We start from the raw sequence: 17490 nt of genomic DNA, 5'->3' as shown, positions 1-17490 counted from the left end.
ACGGATCGTAAAATGGGAGAAGTGCTTGATGTAGCACGTTGAGGACACATATTTCAAATGGCATTTAAAAGATCATTATGAGTTATCTGTTGCAAAACTTGAAATTTACGTTACCAGAATAATCTCAGAAGGTAACAGATGTTTTGCTGCTGCAAACTTAGCAAAATTCAATCATGAGAAAGGAAAGCAGTGAGAAAACGGGATGTGTACCCTTTTTTTTTTTTTTTCTTTTTGAGACAGGGTCTCGCTCTGTCACCCAGGCTGGAGTGCAGTGGTACTATCTCAGTTCACAACTTCAGCCTCCTGGGCTCAAGCCATCCTACTGCCTCCACCTCCTGGGTAGGTGAGATCACAGGCGCATGCCACCAAGCCTGGCTAATTTTTGTATATTTTGTAGAGACAGGGTTTTGCCATGTTTCCCTGCCTGGTCTCAAACTCTTGAACTCATTGATCCACCCACCTCGGCTTTTCAAAGTGCTGGGATTACAGGTGCAAACTACCACGCCTGGCCTGGATGTGCGATTTTGTGTGCAGCATTGTGATATACGTGAACCACGTGCAGTATTTCTCCTCACATGTATTACAACACTGCACACAAAGGTATGCATTCAGTTTTTCTCATTGCTTCCAATTAGTGTGCTGAGTTGAATCCTCAATGCAATAGTATTAAGAGGCGGGGCCCTTGCGAGGTGACCAGGTCATGAGGAAGGAGCCTTCATGAATAGGATTGGTGCCTTTAATGAAAGAGGCCCAGCCAGGTGCGGTGGCTCACACCTGCAATCCCATCACTTTGGGAGGCCGAGGTGGGCAGATCACCTGAGGTCAGGAGTTCAAGACCAGCCTGGCCAACATGCTGAAACCCCGTCTTTACTAAAAATACAAAAATTAGCCGGGTGTGGTGATGTGTGCCTGTAATCCTAGCTATTGGGGAGGGTGAGGCAGGAGAATCGCTTGAACCCAGGAGGCGGAGGTTGCAGTGAGCCGAGATCGCGCCATTGCACTCCAGCCTGGGAGACAAGAGCAAAACTCTGTCTCAAAAAAAAAAGGCCCAAGGGAGCTTGTTTGCCCCTTCTGCCATTTGAGGACATGGATGGCACATAGCAGGTGCCATCTAGGAGGAACCAGCCCTCACTAGAATCTCTTGGTACCTTGATCCTGGACTTCTCAGAACTGTGAGCAATAAATTTCTGTTGTTTATAAACTACCTAGTTTGAGGCATTTTTTTATGGTTGACCATCTGAACCAAGATAGTAGGAAAACATGGAGTTAAGATTGCTTTTTTAAACCTTTTTTATTGTTTTGACCTTCTTTTTTATTGTTTTGACCTTCACGCAGAGAGAATTCCTACCGTTGAAAGTCACTGTTGTGGTGGGTCTGAATGACAGTCTGAGGCGCTCCTACTTTTGTTGCATTCTTCTTGTTTTTGTCACTTGGGTTTTCTTCCAGTCATTCTCTCTCTGCTCCAGTTCACATGTCACTCCGCTGCTGGTGCTGTTGTCTTACACAAAACTGGTTGTTATTTCCCTGGCCACCGGATTAGCTGAGCCCTCTCTTGTTTACAGGATAAAGTCCAAGCTCCTTTGCTTAGCATACAAGGTCCTTGATAACCTGGGACCAGCTTCTCCCTCCAGGCTTAGAGCTTCTACCCCTCTTTTCTGAACTCTGGCCTCACAGACCTCTCCTCATTCCCAGAACATGCCATCCCTTTTCCACAAGCTCTCTTAGCCTCATAAGCTTTTATCCCATTCTAATTATTCTTCTAATTCCATCCTTCAAGACCCAGTTCAGATATCGCCTCTCTGGCACCTCTCCAGGTTCCCAGGCAGCCTGTGCTCGAGGTCTGCATGCCCCTTGGTCCACGCCCTGCCTTAATGCTTAGAGTCTCGGGTGTCTCTCTCTTCTGCTTTTCCATGAGGCTCTGCAGGAGGGACAGGGCCTGCTTTTTCATTATTATAATCTCCATCAATTTTGTGTTTAGTACATTGAGGACTCCCAGAGTTTTTAATAGATAAATGAGTCAATGGGCATCTGAGTTGAGATCCCCAAATAGCATATCTACTAGTCATAACATCTAAGATTTGTATACCTTCACCTTTTCACCACATCAACCAGTGTGACCTTCAGCAGATTTACTACCGGGGCAGGTGGTATTATTCTTATTTTAGAAATTATAGAATGGACTTAGAGTTTAAGTTACTTGGTGAAGGTTAAGAGTAGAGCCAGCGAATAATTATTAACTTTTTGTAATTTTTGTAATAACGGCACATTTTGGTCCTTGGCAATGCCAGCTCAGTGTGCTTTGAATTTTCCCTCAATTTAGTAAATGCTGTATTGATTTTCATATCTATTGCTTTAGTAATCCATGGTCCAGAAAACATCAATGCAAATGCAGTGCTCTCTGAAGCATTTTTATTATGGCAAAAAAGAAGACACAGCTTAAAGGCCCAACAGTAAAAAAAGGATTTGATAAATTTAAGTGTATCAACATAGTGTAGAATATTCAGCAGTTCTTCGAATTATAATTATGATACCTATTTGGAAATGTGTGACAAGTATTAAAATTAGACTACGATTGTAACTAAATATATAGTGGGGGTATAACATATAAATATAGTTGTGTTAGGCTCGTGAGAAGGCAAGAAATTTTATTATTTAAATGTTTTCTTCAGTAATGTATTGGATTCAAGCCATTGAGATTTGAGGAGTGTTTCAGTGACTTATTTGGGCAAAATAGAATATTCGAAATTGGCATTGTCTCAGAATCTGGCGTTTAGGATCATTAGCCATATAATTTGTCTGAAAGACTGAAAAGAACTTAAATTATTATTATTGGAATCATTGTAAATAACGTGGGACTTTTTTTTTTTTTTGAGACGGAGTCTCGCTCTGTGGCCCAGACTGGAGTGTAGTGGCACGATCTCGGCTCACTGCAAGCTCCACCTCCCGGGTTCACGCCATTCTCCTGGCTCAGCCTCCTGAATAGCTGGGACTACAGGTGCCCGCCACCATGCCTGGCTAAGTTTTGTATTTTTAGTAGAGAGAGGGTTTCACCGTGTTAGCCAGGATGGTCTTGATCTCCTGACCTCGTAATCCACCCGCCTCAGCCTCCCAAAGTGCTGGGATTACAGGCGTAAGCCACCACGCCCAGCTGAAACTTGGTTTTAAAGTTAGAGGAAAACCCTGACACACAGTTCTGTCAAATAAAGGTAGTTTTTTTGTTGTGTGTGAGTGTGTGTGTGTGTGTCTCAACATAGTATCAAATTATTGAATTGTTGAAGAGATTATCTCTTAAGGATATTCTGGGATTATCCAAAACTATAATGTGATTATATCAAAGAAATGAAACGTTAGAAATAAACCCTAAGACCGCAGTCATACTTGGCAACGATCATCGTAATTAATAGTTGGTTGTCTCCTTGCAGTATTTTTTCTAAGTGTATGTGTGGATGAGGGATTTTCTCCCCCACCATGGCAACATGTTGCTGGATTGTGTACAGGAGAGATTATCTCTGGATATTCTGTGTGATATCTAATACGTTTCAGACCAGGAGTTCCTAACCTTTTAAAACTGGCACAACCTTTGCTTTCAGTGTGTGGTGTCAAACCCTCATGCCCGCCTGCCAGGGACAGGTGCTGGGCAAAGGTTGCAGTCCCGGGCCGCCTGCAGTGTGGCGCCTGCTAGATTTGGCATGGGGGAGGGTGCCCCAAGTTGTTACCTGCTACTTGCCTTCTAAGGTGCTGATCCCTGTCAATTAACGTGGCAGTCTAGAAGGGAAGCTGTAAAATCAGGGTAAGGAGGAGAACGTGGAAAGCCTTTCAATCACAGTTTGATGAAGAAATGGAAAGGGGCACGTTTCTCACTAACAAGTTACAAAATGCCTGATCTAGGATTTGAAGATGGAGAAAGAACAGAGAAAGGTTAAGGATCTTTAGAGCTGTCCCATTTTCCTGATAGTCCTACATACTTAGTTAAATGGAATAAACAGTATTGTGGTAGCTGAAAATTCCTACGAATACCTGTATAACCATATGTATTTAGTAACATTTTTTTTGTTGTAGTTTTAGCAGTGCACCAAGATGTAACCATTTTTTGTTGTTTGAGACAACACCTGGAGTTTTTTTGTCCTATCTCCAAGAGGATTAAGGAGCACGGCACGAAGGTGAGGTTAGAGCGAAAGTTTAGTAAGTGAAAGAAGAAAGCTAGATTTTTTTTTCCCCCAGGCTGTAGTTTTGTTTTTTGTTTTGAGACAGACTTTTGCTCTTGTCACCCAGGCTGGAGTGCAGTGGCACGATCTCAGCTCACTGCAACCTCCGCCTCCCGGGTTCAAGCGATTCTCCTGCCTCAGCCTCCCTAGTAGCTGGGATTACAGGCACGTGCCACCACACCCAGCTAATTTTTGTATTTTTAGTAGAGATGGGGTTTCACCATGTTGGCCTGGCTGGTCTTGAACTCCTGACCTCAGGAGTGCTGGGCCTCCTGGGCCTCCCAAAGTGCTGGGATTACAGGTGTGAGCCACCGTGCCCAGTCCCCAGGCTGCTTTTTATGTGGGAATAAGGCACTTTTTATGTGGGAATAAGACACTTGAACTAGGGGCTCTCTGGAAACCCTTCCCTTGCTATCTACCGAAGGCAAGCTAGCACTCCTTTCAGTTTATTTGAGTGATAAAAGTTGTTTGATCTTTTTTACATAAAATGATAGGCTGTCAATCTCTGGAAAATGATTATTATATGTTAAGGGGAAATTAAGTGATGTTATACATTTACTTATCTACCTACTTCTGAATATAGCTTTTTTTTTTTAAGGAATTGCTTAAACTTCTAAAAATTTTCTTAAGTTTCAAGTGAGAATGCTTTGTGGAATGGGAACTTGGGAAGGGGAGAGGTAGAGAAGCGTTGGTGACTGGAAGAAAGGAGGGGCGTGTTGCGAAGACTCTAGAAAGAATACCAAGATGTGTGAGTGGGGGTGTTCTCCCTCCCCTCACTTTTGTTTCAGACTCAGTGGAGTCTCTTCACTCCCCATCTTCCTCCGGTTTGCTGCTTTAAAATCTCTGCTTTCTTGGCTACTGTGAGGACACAGTTTCCCGGTCCCTCTTTTAACTCAATGTTTACCTTGTCTCTCTTTATTTTTTTGCCTCCCAGGAGAATTGACTAGTTCCTTACTGAACGCCCTAAGATATCCCTGTTGTAGCAGCTATAATACTCAAAAGGTTTTGTTTTTATGGATTTTTCTGTACTAGATTTAACCCCATAAGAGCAAGAATTATGCCTTAATCTTTGTTTTCCTGTTACCTAGCATAGAGTCTGGCAATATAACATGTAGTAAATAAATGATTGACGGTCGGATAAATGAATCTTAAAATGGAAAACATTATAATAAGCTGTTTATGAAGATATGACCCACAGACCTTCCTTTGACTTCTTTCATTTATTCTATTAGAGTATTTTAGAAACTTTTGTTAGAAGACTTAGAGACACTTAACAACACCTCTCTTCCTGACCAAGTTCTGAATCATTGGATGTTTAAGAATCCGGAGTTAGAGAACTAAAACCGGCTTTGTATTACTGATAAGACATATTCTCCTGTATTAGCTAGGGTAAGAGAGCCAGGAGTTACTGACTCCGTCTCCCCTAGGGTAGACTTTGGGGCGGTCCACTGGAGGGGAAGTTTGGGTCTGAAGGACAGATGCTTCCCAAAGTGTAGAGAGGAGGAGGAAAGAACCAACTCCTCCAAGAGCCCCGGCTGTTGCCCACCAATTAGGTCATTCCTCGACCTCCAAGGGGAGAGGAAGGCTTGGGATAAAAGGACAGGAGTGTTTAGGTGAAGAATAAGCCTTTCATTGTGACATCCTTGGTTTCTGTGCTCTTGACCCTTTGGAATTACCTGTTAAGCCTGAGATCAGCTGACTTCCAGCCCTGTGCTTTCACCTTCTCGGGCCTGTTCCTCCTCCCCTGAGAGCCAACCCCTCCCCTGATTTCTTTGTTGACCCTCCTCGAACTGCTGGGGTCTGCTGTTGAGTTTGCCCCTAGAAACTTTGAGATGGATTAGATAAATTCACTTAATAATCTGCCCCAAGGCCACACTGTAACCAGGGTTGAAAGTTCACATCTTCCTCTCTTTTCCCATCCCAAATTCTTTTCAACTGCAGTATCCAGTACAGTTTATCAGAGCTTTTGTGATGAGATTAAATAACAGTGTTAAAATATGGCAGTAGAAAATACCAGCCATATAAAATGCCTGTCATAGAGATGCATAGTGGGAGCGAATAAGAGGGTGAATTCCAAACCAGACCACCTGGCTAAAAATCTTGGTTCTGAGTGACTTTAGCCAAGTTACCTGATCTCCCTGTATCTCAGTTTATCTGTAAAATATGTAATAATAGCCCTTTCGGATAGGGTTGGTGTAGCTATTGAATCAATTAATTTATGTAAAGAGCTTAGAACTAGTCTCTGGCACATAGCTAAAATGCCTTAATCACTTAACTTTTTAAAAAGAAGCTTCTGAATATAAGCCCTCTCCTATTATGAAACTCCAAGAGAACTTTAAAATTCAGAGATGCAAACCCCTGGCAGGACATGAAAGTTCAAGGCTATGGTAATGTATTAAATTATCTTGGCCTGTGAGTTAACATTCAAAGAATTTGAAGTCCTCCTCAATTTCTTGTTTTTATTTTATTTGTTTTTATTTTAATCAGAGAAGTTCGCCATGCCTGTGTGCAGCTGGGGAACTTTTAGCAGCTACAGCCTGGATTTGTTCTTTTGCTAGAACGTGCATGGTTTCCCCAAGGTTTCAGAATTTATGGTGGTTCAATAATAATTGATCCTTACTTGAATCTACAATCTTACTGAAACACACAAGAATAACAGATTATTAACCTCACATCCAAAAAATTTGGAAAATGTGTCCCCCCACCCCCCAGCCCTCCAAGCACTAATTTTAAGCAGAATTGTCCCCAGTACTTCATATTTGCCAAAGAGAGGGAAGGAAGTTGGAGAGAGCCTCAGCTTGGTTTCCCCTTGAATTCATGCTGGTTGTCGAGTCTCAGACCTTTGCACTTAATGCTTGGCAGGGAGAGATCACCATTAGTCAGGAGGCTAATCTGGGTACTTTGGGGGTTAGAGAGGAGCCACCTGTGCCTACCACCGCCCTGCTCAGGAAGGGGCACCTGAGACGCTCTGGCCTTCCCTCAGAGTTTATAAATTTGCCTGGCGGTAGCCCAGATGCTCGGCCTGCCTGCCTTCTGTTTTCCGTGTGTGGATTTCTGTTTCTTCCTTGGGCCCTTGTTTCTGGCATTTCCCGGCACTTTTGTGCTAGTGGTGCGGAAGCTGTGTTAGGAGCAGAGCGGCTGCGGAGTCTGTGGGCAGTGACGTTGAGATCTGTGCACAGGGTGGTTTCCATTGCCTCTCACTGTGGACTTGCGGGGCCTTCTGAAACCTGCTTTTTAAGGAAGCTTGTTTCCTTTTTGTCCACTTATTTCAACTGGAGTGGTGTTCTTAGCAGATGCCCTGAGGTGAGCGGTTGTTGACACTTTGGAAATGTGAGTCCATCAGGGCCTAGTGGGGATAGTTCCTTCTTTTTCTGTGTTAGTTGGCTGTGCCCCCAGGACTTGCTTGTCCTCCACTGTTCAGTTTAACCAGCTTTTTGTGTTGGTCTCGTCTTTCTCAATTAGTGCATTCCTTTAATTTTTTAAAAAACTTTTTGGTCTAGATATTTATTTTCCTTTTAGATATTTCTCTAGATTTTTTTCGGTGTGTTCTCCCAAAGCAAAAGAGATAAAATCAAGTTCTGGGTCTACTAAAAACATCTATGGTTCAAACAAATCTTTTTTCTGTTTGTTGCATTGCATAATCTTACATAAGAGATACTCTCCTGTCGGCTCAGTATCCCAGTCAGGCCCAGGCTCGGTTTATCTTTCCTGCCTGGTTCCCCTTTAATGGTTTCCTCTTTGCTGTTCCTTCTCTTGATTGAATCCTAAATGCCATAAACTTCTCAAGCATATTACCTCAGGGCACAAGCAGTAATTGTACCTCCATTGAAAAATGCACTGAGCATTCCACACTCACCTTCCTGGTTTCCTCTCACCTGTCCAGGTTTGTGTAAGACTTGGTGTAGCCGCCTCAGTCTTTGATGGTAGAGCTCCTTAATTGTTTACTCTGGGGAATTTAAGTGTATTTCTTCACAGTTCCTAGAACTCAATCGTGGTTTCTTAATTATTTTTACTTTTGTTTTAAGACGGGGTCTTGCTCTGTCACCTAAGCTAGAGTGCAGTGGTGCAGTCACGGTGCATTACAACCTTGACCTCCCGGGCTCAGGTGATCCTCCCTCCTCAGCCTCCTGAGTTGCTGGGACTACAGGCATGTACCACCACTCCCAGCTAAGTTTTATATTTTTTTGTGGAGACGGGCTTTCACCATGTTGCCCAGTCTGGTTTCAAACTCCGGAACTCAAGTGATCCACCTGCCTCCGTCTCCCAAAGTGCTAGAATGACAGGTGAGAGCTTCCGTGCCTGGCCTGTGTTTTGAGTCTGCTGAGATCTTGCCTGTTTTCCTTTATTAGATTGTTTTAAAAGCTCCATTTAGCACAGAGATACATTTCATTTTGAATATCTGCACCATGAGATCTCAAAGTATCTCCACTTCTCTCTTTATGTCTGTTTAACCTGGCTTTCGAGATTTTGTTTTCTTTTTTCCTTTTTAGTTGGCATGTAATAATTGTACTTAATGTATGGGATAAAGAGTGCTATTTTGATATTGTATACAATGTGTAACAATCCACTCAGGGTAATTAGCATATTATCACCTCAGACATTTATCATTTTATTGTGTCGTGAATATTCAAAATCCTCCCTTCTAGCTTTATTATAGTCAACTGCAGTTACCCTGTAGTGCTGTAGAACACCAGAACTCATTCTGTCTGTTTAGCTATAACTTTGTATCGGTTACCCAGCAAGGTTTGGTTTTTTTTTTTTTTTTTTTTTGAGAAGTTTCACTCTTGTTGCCCAGGCTGCAATGCAGTGGCGCGATTTCCGCTCACTGCAACCTCCGCCTCCCGGGTTCAAGTGATTCCCCTGTCTCAGCCTCCCAAGTAGCTGGGATTACAGGCGACTGCGACCACTCCCGGCTAATTTTTGTATTTTTAGTAGAGATGGGGTTTCACCATGTTGATCAGGCTGGTCTCGAACTCCTGACCTCGTGACCTGCCCGCCTCAGCCTCCCAAAGTGCTGGGATTACAGGCGTGAGCCACCGCGCCTGGCCCGGTTTGATTATTTCAAACTATTTCAGCTGTGTCTAGTTCTTGCCTCCCTCTTTCCCTATGTATATATGGAGTAAAATATACTTAACACAAAATTTACCATTTTCACCATTTATATGTGTACAGTTCACTGGCAGTAAGTACATTCACAGTGTTGTACAGTCATCACCACCATCTGTCTCCAGGACTCTTTCAACACCTCAAGGGGAAACTCCATACCCATTAAACACCTTCCCTCAGCCATCACTATTCTCCCTGGCAACGACTATTCTACTTTCTGTCTCTATGAATTGGACTATTCTAGGTCCCTCGTAGAAGTGGGATTATACAGTATTTGTCGCTTTATGTTTGGTTTATTTCACTTAGCATAATATCTTCAAGGTTCACCCATGTTATATAGCATGTATCAGAATTTTATTCCTTTTTAAGGCTGAATAATATTCTGTTGCACGTATATATCATGTTTTGTTTATCCACCTTGGGGCGTTTGTGAGTAGTCTTGCTATGAACAAGCATCTGTTTGAGTCCCTGCTATCACTTTTGAATGTATACCTAGAAATGGAATTGGTAATTCTGTTCCAGTTTTTTGAGGAACCACCACAGCATCCTTTCTTTTATAGCCTAATTCTCTCCACCGCGATGCCTACTTAAGTATAAGCTGTGCCCATGCTACTCAAGGTCAAGCGACAGCAGCCTGCATCACAAAGCTTAAACTTTTGCCGAGCCTGGATCTTGTTTCAGGGCCTGTGCCAGACATGCAGGGCCTATTTGTCATTTGTTTGAGGCCCAGCATCATCCAATTGTATAAAAATAGTTACTTGCCTTAGGACAGAGCCAACATACGCTGCCTTGACCTATCAAGGTGAAAATCCCACATGGCTCTACTGACGCTGCCAGCCCAGTTTGTAATAGTTAAAAGCTAGTTATCCAGGTGTGAAAACCAAGGTGTTGCTCAACACAGGTGACTTCCGCTTGGCCAAACCAAAAGTTTAGATAGTACAGGGGTTATCTTATTCTCCCAGTTGCTTTTTGTCTCTTTCAGGGTTTCTGGCACACTTCAGGGGGTGGGAGGTAGTGTCCAGTAAATGATACTTCCTTTTTTCTTGGGTTCTGAACCAATCCTGAAATAAAAAGAATCTGAAGTGTTTTAGGGGAAAAAAAATCTCTTGGAAACCAAAGGGGTGGTAAAGAGTTTTCTTCTAAAAGCTTTGATGTGGGAAAAATGCTTCCCCCAAGCACCTAAATTATTTGTTGTAGAATTTTATTAAATAAATGCATTAATTGTGAATGAGCACATCAATATAATCTCCCCTTTGAGGACTACTGTGTACCCAGTGGTTTGCATATGTATCTCATTTAGCACCCATAATATTGCTGTGAATTCAATAACTTGATTTTATAGAAGAGGAAACTGAGTCTTAGAGTGGGGGGGGGGGAATGTCCCCCAGGCTTTCATGGCTGGGGTTTGATCTAAATCTGTGTTGGCTAAAGTGCTTGGCCACACTGCCTTTTCTAAAATGATGTGGATAAGGAAAAATACTACTGATATGTAGTAGCCTCTTTTTTCCTAAAAGCAAACTAATTTCAGCCACTTCCTAGGTTTTTGCAAATGTTTGCACGAGGGGGTCTGGCAGTATACTTAGATTTTGTTTTAGTGGTTAATATCTGAGGAATGAAAGGGTAGTGGTGGTGGTGGGGGTTGAAACACAATTGCTATTTAATATTGGGGAAAAATAGCTGTACAGTACTTACTAATAGCTGAGCCTGCTGTTATGCAGGAAACACTAAATTAGGAGTTTGGTTTTAGAATCTGAGTGTTATGTGGAAGGTACCCAAGATAGCTCTCGTTTTATACAAGATCATTTGCCATGTACATAATACTGTGTGTGGGGGCCACCTGCTGGAACAGTCAGATGGCTTATACAGAATCAGTGTTCCAGATGCATATGTTGGCATAAGAGATTTTCTTTTTCTTTTTTTTTTTTTTTGAGATGGACTCTGTTGCCCAGGCTGGAATGCAGTGGTGCAATTGCAGCTCACTGCAACCTCTGCCTCTCAGGTTCAAGCAATTCTCCAGCTTCAGCCTCCTGAGAAGCTGAGATTACAGGAGTGTGCCACCATGCCCAGCAAATTTTTGTATTTTTACTAGAGACAGGGTTTCATCATGTTGGACAGGCTGGTCTCAAATTCCTGACCTCGAGTGATCTACCCTCCTTGGCCTCCCAAAGTGAGATTACGGGTGTGAGCCACCGCACCTGGCCGAGATTTACTTTTATAATAACCTCTAATATTTGGCATTCAAAATTGTGAAAGGGGGGAAAGATGTCTGAGAAAAATAGAATCTAAGATTGGGACCTGTCTAAGTAATTCTTTCAGATTTCATGAGTTATAGTCCTTAAATGAAAAGGTTTCATGTGGTTATTACCAGGAACCTCATCCAGCCTCTTGTTCATTCTGTCTGGATTAATGTAGATTCTCAAATATATTAGGCTGTGCTTTACTCTTGGTGATAAGTCATCAAAATGACTTAATACTTAAAGTCTGTTATTTCCTTTCCTGTTTAATTGCACACAGTCCCCCCAAATCACACCCTTCTTGTGGCCCAGAGCACTGGCAATTCCTCAGCCAGTGAAGGGAGAGGATTGCTTTCTCTCTAGTATCCAGTTCCCTAAATTCATACTTCTTCACCACGAAACTGTGGAAATATGTGCCATACAAAAGAAGTTTTAACATTTCTATTTTCTTGACTTTTGCATTTTATCTTGTTATGGTTTTCTAATATATATCCCTGTGTTGATGGATTTTTAGGCCGTTAGGTACCTAGGAGAAATAGATTTGGTCTATTTTGATTTGTTAAGTAAGTACGGACTGCAATTTAAAACCTGCTATTTTTTTGTTCTGTTTTTTTACCAGCTAGCCCCAAGATCTTTGGTAAGTCTCTTAACCCCTCCAAGCCACAATTTCCCCCCTCTTCTAAAAGGGGATAATACTTCATATGAAGTAATATGAAATATATAAACTATATTAGTACTTTCAATGAAGACTACTTAAGAAAAAGTTGTTTATAGAGTTACTTTTTCTTTTTTCTATATAAAATGTCTGATCTGATTTGTTAAAGGAGTATAGGAGGTTTCAAAACTAGAAAATTAGGTTTTTGTTTGTTTTTCCTGTCTAATCAGCCCAGGCTTACTCTGGATGAGGGCGTGTCCTGTTGTCACACAGTGTGCTCGGTTGGGGACAGTGGGGGAACTTGTAACCCTAGTGTGTGGTTGCTCCCTGGCTAATATTTTAGTTAGAGTTTCTTTTTTATCAAGATAACATTGCCATTGTTTTGTTCTTTTCTTTTTTTTTCTTTTTTTGAAGACAGAGTCTCGCACTGTCACCCAGGCTGGAGTGCAGTGGCCCGATCTCGGCTCACTGCAAGCTCTGACTCCTGGGTTCATGCCATTCTCCTGCCTCAGCCTCTTGAGTAGCTGGGACTACAGGCATCCACCACCATGCCCGGCTAATTTTTTGTATTTTTAGTAGAGATGGGGTTTCACTGTGTTAGCCAGGATGGTCTTGATCTCCTGACCTCATGATCCATCTGCCTTGGCCTCCCAGAGTGCTGGGATTACCGGCATGGGCCACCGCGCCCAGCCCAATTGTTTTGTTCTTTTGAGGAAGACAGATACGAACTTGAAACTTTTTCGTTTAGAAAAATTAGCATACTTGTAAAGGGCAGTTTGGAGGTGCTAGAACTCCCCCTTGTGGGATTCTGAAATATGTCCTACAGCAAATGAAACAAAATAGTGATTTTTTAAAATGCCTCTCACTAAGAGAAGAATCTTAATTAAAATGGCAAGTTATAACTACATCCATCCAGAGATTTACTAAGAATGACAAAATATTAGGCTTTAAATCACAGTAAATCACTGTGCAAAATAGGGTTGTTAATTATGTCGAAAACTGTTAATATGATGGTGAATTTTTAACATCTTTTCATTTGACGAAATATTGTAGGGTAGAGAATTGCCATGTCAGGTTAAGACCTTAACATAGTTAAATTGTTATCAATTTCTTAAAAAAAAAAAACAGGCCGGGCGCGGTGGCTCAAGCCTGTAATCCCAGCACTTTGGGAGGCCGAGACGGGCGGATCACGAGGTCAGGAGATCGAGACCATCCTGGCTAACACGGTGAAACCCCGTCTCTACTAAAAAATACAAAAAACTAGCCGGGCGAAGTGGCGGGCGCCTGTGGTCCCAGCTACTCGGGAGGCTGAGGCAGGAGAATGGCGTGAACCCGGGAGGCGGAGCTTGCAGTGAGCTGAGATCCGGCCACCGCACTCCAGCCTGGGCGACAGAGCCAGACTCAGTCTCAAAAAAAAAAAAAAAACAAAAACAAAAAAACGAAAAACTTAGTTATAAATGTGTACTCTAAGTGTGTTGAGATTTTTTCTTCAAACGTTTTTTGAAAGTTTCAGATCAGAAATACACACAGTCAGGTTTTTGTTGTCCTTTTATTTTGTAGGCACCATTTACTGTTTTCTGTTTCTTGCCCTTTTCAAGCTTCTCTTGCCCTTTTCAAGCCAATTCCGTAGCATCTGTGGCTGTGTGCCCACCTCTGTCCATTCACCAGCTGTTTATTGAGTGCTGATGAAGTGATAGGCATTGTGCATTCTAAGCACAAGATGCTTAGAATCCCCTGGGGAAGATAGACCTTGACCAGGTTGTTGTGGGAAGTGTTACAAAAGGTCAGGTAGAAGTTGCTGTGGTGTCTGAAAGGGATATTTAAGCTGGGACATGAAGCATAAATCAGATTTAGCTAGGTGGAGAGGTGGGTGGGTTGGGGGAGTGGGTGCAAAGCAAAGGGACAGAAAATTCAAAGGTGGTGAGGCAAGCAGAGCAGAAACTAGACCAGTGAGGTTGGAGCATGCACAGGGAGGTTGAGACTAGGCAGGTGCGGGAGTTTTATAGCTACAGCGGAGGATTTGGGGCTTTTGCCAAGTGAGAAGTCTTTGAAGAGTTTTAAACAAATAGTGGCATGACCAGATTTATATATGGGCAAACTCACTCTTGATGCAGTGTGGAGAATGGAGTGGAAAGGGCGGAGGTGGATGCAGGGAGACTAGGAGGAGGTTACTGCACCATAATTTTTTTCTGTAGTTTAGTGTTGTTAGAGTATTTACTTTGACCTTGTGGGCTTTACAGTCTCTGTTGCAAGTACTGAACTCTGCCATCGTAGCATGAAAGCAACAGTAGACAGTCCATAAAGGAACAGGCATGGCTGTGTTCCAATAAAACTTTGTTTACAAAAACAAGCAGCAAACTGGATTTAACCTGTGGGCATAGTTTGCCAACCCCTGATATCTGGGGGTATTAAGCAAGAGGAGAAGTGAGTGGGTTTAAGGGCTCATGAAGGAGGTATAATCAGTGTGACTTGGTTATGGATTTCTTTGAGGAGAGTAAGTGAGAAGGTGAAATGAAAGTGGTTTTTGGCCGGGTGTGGTGGCTCACGCCTGTAATCCCAGCACTTTGGGAGGCCAAGGCGGGTGGATTACGAGGCCAGGAGATCGAGACCATCCTGGTTAATACGGTGAAAGTCCATCTCTACTAAAAAAAAAAAAAAAAAAAAAAACCAGCACCTGTAGTCCTGGCTAATTGGGAGGCTGAGACAGGAGAATGGCGTGAACCCAGGAGGCGGAGCTTGCAGTGAGCCGAGATTGCACCACTGCACTCCATCCTGGGCGACAGAGCAAGACTCCGTCTCAAAAAATAAAATAAAAATCAGTTTCAGAAAGTGGGCTTTTTCTGTTTATGTCTTTGATGTTGACGTTCAGCAAAACAACCCAGTAGCCGGGCTGGGTGGCTCAAGGGTCAAGGCGCCGGGTACCAAGCCTTTCCTGTAATCCCAGCATCTTTGGGAGGCTTCCAGACGGGCGGATCACGAACAGGAGATCAGACCACCTGGTTAACCCAGAAACCTTGCCTTGGCTAAAAAGCAAAAACTAGCCTGGGCGAGGTGGTGGGCGCTTCAGGTCCCCAGCTACTTCCGGGAGTTTTGAGGCAGGAATGAAGCGCAACCTGGGGGAGGCGGAGTTGGTGTGAGCTGAGATCCAAGCACGAGGACTCCAGCCTGGGCAGGAGCGAGACTGCCTCAAAAATCTAGTTCTTCAGGCTGGTGCAGCTGGTGCACACCTGCAACTCCCAGCACTTAGAGCTGCAGGTGTGTGGAGCTTGTTTTGAGCCCAGGAGTTCAAAACCAACCTGGGCAACATGGTGAAGCTCAATCTCTACAAAAAATACACAAATTAACCGTGTGTGGTGGTGCACGCCTATAGTCCCAGCTACCTGGGAGGCTGAGGTGGGAAGTTGGCTTGAGCCTGGGAGGTGGAGGTTGCAAGAGCCGAGACTGCACTGTCTGACTTCAGCTGGACAACAGAGTGAGACGCTGTCTCAAAAAAAACAAAGCAAAAAAAAATGGTTAAGATTTTAGATTCATTTTACAAATCATATTATTCTATTTAAGAATACTAGCAGATATGAACAATGATTTCTTTAAAAGAGTGTTTAATGTTTGGTCCCATTTACAAACTTAATTAAACTCCTTAAACATTTTTACTGCATTAAAAGAATAAAAGAGTCACGGCTCACTACAGCGTTGACCTCCTGGGCTCAATCAGTCCTCCGGTCACAGCCTTCCTAGTAGCTGGGACTACAAGCACACATCACCATGCCTGGCTAATTTTGGTATTTTTTCTAGTAGAGATAGGGTTTTGCCATGTCGCCTAGGCTGGTCTCCAACTCCTGGGCTCCAGTGCCTCCCAAAGTGCCAGGATTACAGACGTGAACCACTACCGTGCCTGACTTATTCCTTTTTTCTGTAGTTTAATTGCCTGAATGACAATTGAAGTAGTTTAAAATGTATTCTTATATAATGTACTTGGGTAAGTCTTATAAATCTAACAAACATAATTGTAGTGATTCTTTTTAGTAATGCATGTTTCCTGGGTTTTTTAGTAGATATTCACTATTAAGCCAGCCGAGGCTTTGGAGAGTGCCTTCTTACCTTGCCGAGATTTGACGTTTGGCCTGTGGCTCCCGGGTGGAGTACCTTTTTGGAATCACTATGCCAGAGACATTACACTTAACGAAAGAGGAAGGCTCATAACCCATGTCTTTTAGATTCACATACTGGGCTAAGTTTTTACTGTATTCACATGCCTGTAGCCCCCACCCTCCTACCCAAGGTTGTATCCCTTGATTGGATTTTTCATTTTCCTTTTCTTAAATGTATGTTGACATCATCCCAGGTGGCTGTTAAGATATTTAAATTTGACAGAGTCCTGCATTCTTTTTATATACTTTTGTCTCTTTCATCCATAGCTCTTCCCTGTTAAAAATGATAGTCAACTGAATTTTGGACATCTCTCTCTCTCTCTCTTTTTTTTGGTCTAAGTTGAGGGTCATGGTTTCTAGGTCATGGTACTGATGGAAGGCACACTTAGAATTTTGTTACTTTGTAAACCTACTTTAAAATAACAAACTCCTGTGTTTAAACAAAATTTTCGACAAACATTAGAAATGCTGTGTATATTTAGAACATATTCATCTGCTTATGGGTGTAATAAGGAATTTTCATGTTGCCTGAGGAAGGACTTACAATTTTCATTAGAATGTAAGCTCAGTGACAGTCCTGAGAACAGATTTCTCTGTTTAGCTTACTGTTGTATATCCACTAGAAAGAATAATGTCCAGCATTTAGCAGATACTCAAATATTTATTGAATAAATGAAAAAGTGTAGTTTCTGAATACATGATAGATTGTTTATTATTAGTGTGAGATTGAGCCTTTTACTTACTTTTAAGTTCTTTTCCCCCTTTTTTCTTCTTTTAGGCAGAAACCACTAATACTAGCCTCTTGCAAGTACAACTGGAATGCAGTTTACATAATAAAGTGTGTCAGCAATTAAAGGTAAAATAAAATATGTAGTGTTTTCTCTCTGCTTTCCTTCCTTCCTCTTTGCTTAAAAATAAAACACAAGGCTCACGCCTGTAATCCCAGCACTTTGGGAAGCCAAGCTGGGTGGATCATGAGGTCAGGAGATCAAGACCATCCTGGCTAACCTGGTGAAACCCTGTCTCTACTAAAAATCCAAAAAGCTTAGCCAGGCGTGGTGGCAGGCGCCTGCAGTCCCAGCTACTTGGGAGGCTGAGGCAGGAGAATGGCATGAACTCGGGAGGCGGAGCTTGCAGTGAGC

At 42.6% G+C, this 17490-nt stretch overlaps 1 protein-coding gene across 5 annotated transcripts in view; it reads left to right on the top strand.

The window, feature by feature from the left end:
- TMEM131L (transmembrane 131 like) overlaps positions 1–17490 on the top strand; it is a 169861-nt gene that overhangs the window by 96044 nt on the left and 56327 nt on the right. For all 5 annotated transcript variants that reach the window (XR_002522255.2, XR_002522256.2, XM_021938877.2 and 2 more), the window contains exon 8: positions 17127–17204. Coding sequence is in view for 3 of the 5 variants with exons in the window: in XM_021938877.2 (XP_021794569.1) it covers positions 17127–17204 (78 nt within the window). In the remaining 2 variants the exon portion in view is untranslated. The remainder of the gene's footprint in view (positions 1–17126; positions 17205–17490) is intronic.

The sequence above is a fragment of the Papio anubis genome, chromosome 3 (genome assembly GCF_008728515.1).
Source record: "Papio anubis isolate 15944 chromosome 3, Panubis1.0, whole genome shotgun sequence".
NCBI classification, from domain to species: domain Eukaryota; kingdom Metazoa; phylum Chordata; class Mammalia; order Primates; family Cercopithecidae; genus Papio; species Papio anubis.
The sequence above is the reverse complement of the archived record's forward strand: the minus strand, read 5'-3'. Positions and strand labels throughout refer to the sequence as shown.